This window comes from Piliocolobus tephrosceles, chromosome 1 (assembly GCF_002776525.5).
Source record: "Piliocolobus tephrosceles isolate RC106 chromosome 1, ASM277652v3, whole genome shotgun sequence".
NCBI classification, from domain to species: Eukaryota; Metazoa; Chordata; class Mammalia; order Primates; family Cercopithecidae; genus Piliocolobus; species Piliocolobus tephrosceles.
The window spans coordinates 173,698,477-173,704,476 of NC_045434.1; the positions used below are offsets into that span (position 1 = coordinate 173,698,477).

A 6,000-nucleotide genomic window follows, 5' to 3' on the forward strand; every position below is an offset into this window, starting at 1 on the left:
CATCATTGCCCACATTCCATTTGATCCCAACCAAATGTCAAGGGGGATAGAAATGTCAGTGGAGAAGAGATGCACAATTCAATAAATGGTATTGAAACAGTGAAATTTAACCCTTACCTCACATTCCATGGCCATATAAATTGAAACTGAAACAAAACATTGAAAACTAAACAACAAAATAATAAAATGGAAGCAACAGTAAAATAATTCAGCTAGGAAACCACAAAAGAAAAGATTGATAAACTGTGTCAAAAATCAGCATTTAAAAATGTACATGTAATTTTTAAAATTACATGAAAAATACAGGAACAGAAGTAAAATAGAAAGACAAAAGACAAAAGTATCTTTATATTACACATAAAGGTTAATTTCTATAATACATAGCTTCTCTAAGTCAACAAGAAATAAAGCCCAACAATTTGATTTTTTAAATGGTCAAAGGCAATGAACAGAGTTCTTAGAAAAGAGAATGCAAATCACTTTTGTTTATTTATTTTAGTATTTATTTATTTATTTTTTGAGATGGAGTTTCACTCTTGTTGCCCAGGCTGGAGTGCAATGGTGCGATCTCAGCTCACTGCAACCTCTGCCTCCCAGGTTCAAGCAATTCTCCTGCCTCAGCCTCCCGAGTAGCTAGGATTACAGGTGCCCACCAGCACGCCCAGCTAATTTTTTTTTTTTTTTTTTTTTTTTGGTATTTTTAGTAGAGACGGAGTTTCACCATGTTGGTCAGGCTGGTCTTGAACTCCTGACCTCAGGTGATCCACCCACCTCAGCCTCCCAAATGGCTGGGATTATAGGCAGGGGCCACTATGCCCGGTCACAAATCATTTTTAAACATATGAAAATATGCTTAACTATACAGTAAAAGATAATTATACAGTACTAAGAGAAATTCAGATTAAAACTAATCTTAGATACTACTTTTCACCCATCAAATTGGCGAATATCAAAAAGTTTGATTCCACCTATATAGTCAAGGTAATAGCCTAGGAGTGTTCTGGCCCTTCTAAGGTCAGTCTGCCAATATTAATCAGAATTGCGAATGCACATAGGGTCCAGAAATTTCACTTCTAGGAATTTATTATTTTATTATTATTATTACTATTTTATTATTATTATTATTATTATTTTGAGATGGAGTCTCGCACTGTCACCCAGGCTAGAGTGTAATGGTACGATCTTGGCTCACTGCACCCTCCACCTCCCAGGTTCAAGTGAGTCTCCTGCCTCAGCCTCCTGAGTAGCTGGGATTATAGGTACCCACCACCATGCCCGGCTAATTTTTTGTATTTTTAGTAGAGATAGGGTTTCACTATGTTGGCCAGGCTGGTCTCGAACTCCTGACTTCATGATCTGCCCGCCTTGGCCTCCTGAAGTGCTGGGATTATAGGCATGAGCCACCGGGCCCGGCCAGGAATTTATTTTACATACAACTGTATATGTGTGAAATAATATATATACAAATTTCATCACTCAGACATTCTTTGTAACAAGAAAAGATTGGAAATACCTTAAATATTTATCAATAAGGAACAAGTTAGTTTATATATGGCTGTTACAAAGAATGAGGTAACTATTTATTAAGAAAGAATTGCCTCCGAGATATATTCAGAGAAGAATAGCAGATCTGAATGGTGTGTTTATGGTGCTATCACTCGTGTGTTTGGAGCAGGTTTGGGTGTGGAGGAAATATTTACTTGTACATGCACAAACTATCTCTGGAAATATATATGCAAGCCTGATAGCATTAGCTACCTCTGAGGAGCAAAACTGGGTGACTGGTAGAAGGGAGATTTTTTACTATAAATTATTTTATAACGTTTGACTTTCAGATTATATGATCAATCAAGATAATTCAGGTGCTGGTTCTTTCAAATGAAGTCACATCAGCTGCTAGTTGTCAGGATGGGATGGTGGAAGACATACCTACATGGTTATCAGAAAAATGTGACAAAATTACACTTGTACCCCCATAAATTTATGCAAATAAGTTTTTTAAGTTTAATTTTTTTTAAAAAATGAAAAAGTAAAAGAAAAGCTAGGTTCTAATTCTTGCTTTTTCACTAACTTGCTGGCCAACCTTAAGCAAGCAACCTCCGCACTCAGAGCAGGTCTGAGAAAGGTCAGAGAAGCTGGTTTCCAAGGCCCTCCCTAGCTCTGACATCGAGAGATACAAACTGTAGCTTTTCCTTCCACATTTCTTAAATCATCTTTCCACCTCCTCCTTTCCTGTGCAGCTCATCAAAAGCTCAGAGGAAAAGACAGACAATTGAAGAAAATAAAATTGTGAAGATGACTTTTATAGGGCTCCTGTTGAATCATTGTGTATTCCACCTCCAAAGCTGAAAATGATGAGTTTAATATCACACAGAGCAGTGCATCTTGTATCTCCCAAAAGACAGCTTATGCTACCCAGAGAACTGGGAGCTTGGCAAGACATAATTTTTCACTCCAACTCTGAGGCAAATGAAATGACAGTCATTGAGCCCACATTCTAGAAGCAACATAGTTTTCATTTGGTTTTAACTTCATTTGAAAGCATCCCAAGGAGGGAGAATCCTTCTAAATGTGCACTTTTCTTCTTTCCCAGGACTATGTACTAGAAAGGGGATGGAGAGGTGGCCAGGTTTTGCCTTGACTGCTTCTAGTGTTGGCCACTGATGACAATAAGTTAATTGTGTGAGTGGGCAGGAGGCCTGAGTGTCAGCCCGGTTATTCCGTGAGCTCGGGCAAGTCCCCTCCCCATGCAGGTCTTCCGTTATTCTCAGAAAGGGTTAATGGATATAAGTTGGGCTGATATATAAGAAGCAAAGGTTGGATTTGAGGACCGTTGGAGATCTAATGGCCTAAAAATTACCCTACCCCCCACACCCCCTCTTTCAGCCAGTCCATTACAGTATGTGGAACAGTCTCTCTGGGATTGTTTGTTCAATCATTCAGCATGTAGTTACTGAGCATCCTTTACTTACAGGCACTGAGCTCTTTATAGACAATCCTCCTAACTTCAGGAAAGGTTAACAAATAATACCATATCAACCAAGAAAGTGCCTTAAATATGTGTAAGTAAAAAGCAGAGGTAGACTAGTCAATGCCGTCTTTACAGACTACAAAGGCATTTTCCTTCATGCTTTATTTATATGCTATTGGGGAGTAGACGTGGCATCATCACACAAGGTTAACTAAAAGAGTTAAGTAAGATTTCATATGTAAAGTTCCAAGAATGGTGTCTGGCATGTATTATATATACAATAAAAGACAGTAATTATTATTTTTTATTTATATCACAAGATATCAGCAAGCAATATAGTATTTATTATTGCTGTGTTTGATTCCCACTATAATGCTCTGAGGTTTGAATTAAAATACCCATTTTTCAGATAAGGAAGCTGAGGCTCAAAGTGGGGACATGATTTACAACAAGCTTCCCAGCTAGAAATGGCCAAGTTGGGGCAAAACTGCAAACAGGCCCAAAGTAAATACAGTTGTGTTACCTTGAAAGTATTTCTCATTAATCAGAGAAATAAATTCCACTAATGTCTAGTCATGAATGTGTTAGCTGTTCTGAGTAAGTAACATCATGACTTAACCCAACCTAAATGTCACTTTTTCTGAAGACCTCTTAAAAGGGATGCTAATAGTAGTGCTTTCACACCCTGAAGGAAAACCATGTTAAAAGTGAGGAGGAATTGATCCTCACCTGTCTTAAACCCTCCCCTCATATTGCAAATGGCTGCTAAATCTGCTGACACACAGGGTCAGCTTGGTGTGTGTGTGTGTGTGTGTGTGTGTGTGTGTGTGTGTGTGTGTGGTGTAGTGTCTGGTCCCTTAAAGGCAAGCTCTATGGCCCAGACTTCTCATTTGTTATCCTTTCTCTCAACAGAAAACAAGCCTGGAGTTTTATATTGACATCCACGCCCACTCCACCATGATGAATGGCTTCATGTACGGCAACATCTTTGAGGATGAGGAACGGTTCCAGAGGCAGGCCATTTTTCCCAAGCTCCTCTGCCAGAATGCTGAGGACTTCTCCTATGTAAGCCAGGAGTTCTCTCTCAGCCAGCCCCAGCTCCCCACACCCTGCCTCCCTGTCTTCCTTCTCACTCAGTTCAGTTTGCTTTAAGTTCCACAGGACACCTAACTCTGTGCCAGGTCTTGTGTGGGTGATGAAGATAGAGGTAAACAAGATGTGCCTATGTCCTCAAACTGCTCATTATCAGTCAGGGAGGGAGCCTCTTTGAGAAGGTAGCATTTTGGCTGGCTGATGAACTGGCATTTGTTTTTGTTTTGGGGTTTTTGTTTAGTTTTGTTTTGAGACAGGATCTTGCTCTGTCGCCCAGGCAGGGGTGCGGTGGTATGATCATGGCTCACTGCAGCCTCTATCTCCCAGGATCAAGTAATCCTCCCACCTCAGCCTCCTGAGTAGCTAGGGCTACTGGCTAATTTTTTTTTTTTTTTTTTTTTGAGATGGAGTTTCACTCTTGTTGCCCAGGCTGGAGTGCAATGACATGATCTTGGCTCACTGCAACCTCCATCTCCCACTTTCAAGCGATTCTCCTGCCTCAGCCTCCCAAGTAGCTGGCATTACAGGCATGCACCACAACACCTGGCTAATTGTTTGTATTTTTAGTAGAGACGGGGTTTCTGCATGTTGGTCAGGCTGGTTTCGAACTCCCAACACCAGGTGATCCGCCCACCTTGGCCTCCCAGTTTGCTGGAATTACTGGCGTGAGCCATGTGCCTGGCCACTACTGGCTAATTTTTAAAAATGTAGTTATTTATTTTGTAGAGACAGGGTCTCACTATGTTGCCAAAGCTGGTTTCAAACTCCTGGGCTCAAGTGATCTACCTGCTTCAGCTTCCCAAAGTGCTGGGATTACAGGCATGAGCAACTGTTCCCGGCCTTGTTTAATGGAGTTGACTCCAGCATCAACAAGAAAAAGAAACTCACTGAGCACCTACCACATGCCAGACCTTGCTCCACGGTCTGCTTTTACCAATCCCAGTTCTTTTGTATAAGCACAACACATCTACTGACAGAGGTTATATGCCCACCATTCTTTTCTCCATGACTCCGTCTCAGTCTCAATTTTTTTTGTAATTGCTGGGTGATAAATTTCTATCCTGCGTGCATTATAGCTTCCTGGGAGGGCAAATGCAGTTTTTGATATAAAAGTTCTTTGCAGGCCGTAAAGACCTCAACAAACTGCAGAGACGGATGCTGTTACTACCCACCTTACATGCTGAGGACTAGAGAGGCTGTGGGGTGGGAAAAACTCATAGCAAAAGCAGTATTGGAAAAGGGCAGGAAGAGAAGATAAGGAGGGGATCAGCATGTGGTGTAGGGAGAGAGCTTTTGCACACTTTCCTTTGTTTTGATACTAAATCTCTGGGGCCTGTTATTTCCATGTGGCCGTAGGGGCAGAGGCCCACAAAGGTCATAGCAATTTTTGAAGTTGATGAGCTGAAAACTCACCTGCCCATTGCTTCAGGCCAGGACATTAGTGGAGATGATGAATTTCTCTGCGTGGTAAGATGCACTCTGAATCCCAGAACCTTTGAATGTCAAACCAGGAAAGGACTTGGCAGATTATTTAGTCCAGTCTCCTCTTTACACCTAAGAGTAAAGGGTGGCCCCAGAAAAGATGAGTATTTAGTGTAAGGTCACCTAGCATTTAATGATAGAATCAAAGCAGGTAGCTCCCCATTTGCAGCTGTGGGGCAGAAACAGCCATGCCTTTTTCTGTAAGAATCTCTACAGGATGGCCCTGTCTATTTGAGACCACTGCAGTTTCAGAAAAGAATGTGGCCTCCTTCGTCCAAGTTCCCTGGAAGGCTGGGTCATAGGCCTCAGAGACTCTTCTCACATGGGTGAGGTTTCCAGGGACTACAAAAGGGGCACAGTCTGAGAGCCTTATTTCTGAGCTTGCCTGATGTTTCTGCAATGCAGCCTCCTTAAGGGTGGGAGTCAAGGTCATCTGTCCTAGTCCAATTGCTGTC

General features: G+C 41.5%; 1 protein-coding gene across 5 annotated transcripts in view; it reads left to right on the forward strand.

The window, feature by feature from the left end:
- The window catches only part of AGBL4 (ATP/GTP binding protein like 4), a 1,474,608-nt gene that overhangs the window by 1,407,717 nt on the left and 60,891 nt on the right, over positions 1-6,000 (forward strand). For all 5 annotated transcript variants that reach the window (XM_031934116.1, XM_031934120.1, XM_031934122.1 and 2 more), the window contains exon 10: positions 3,884-4,036. In XM_031934116.1, coding sequence (XP_031789976.1) covers positions 3,884-4,036 — 153 coding nt within the window. The remainder of the gene's footprint in view (positions 1-3,883; positions 4,037-6,000) is intronic.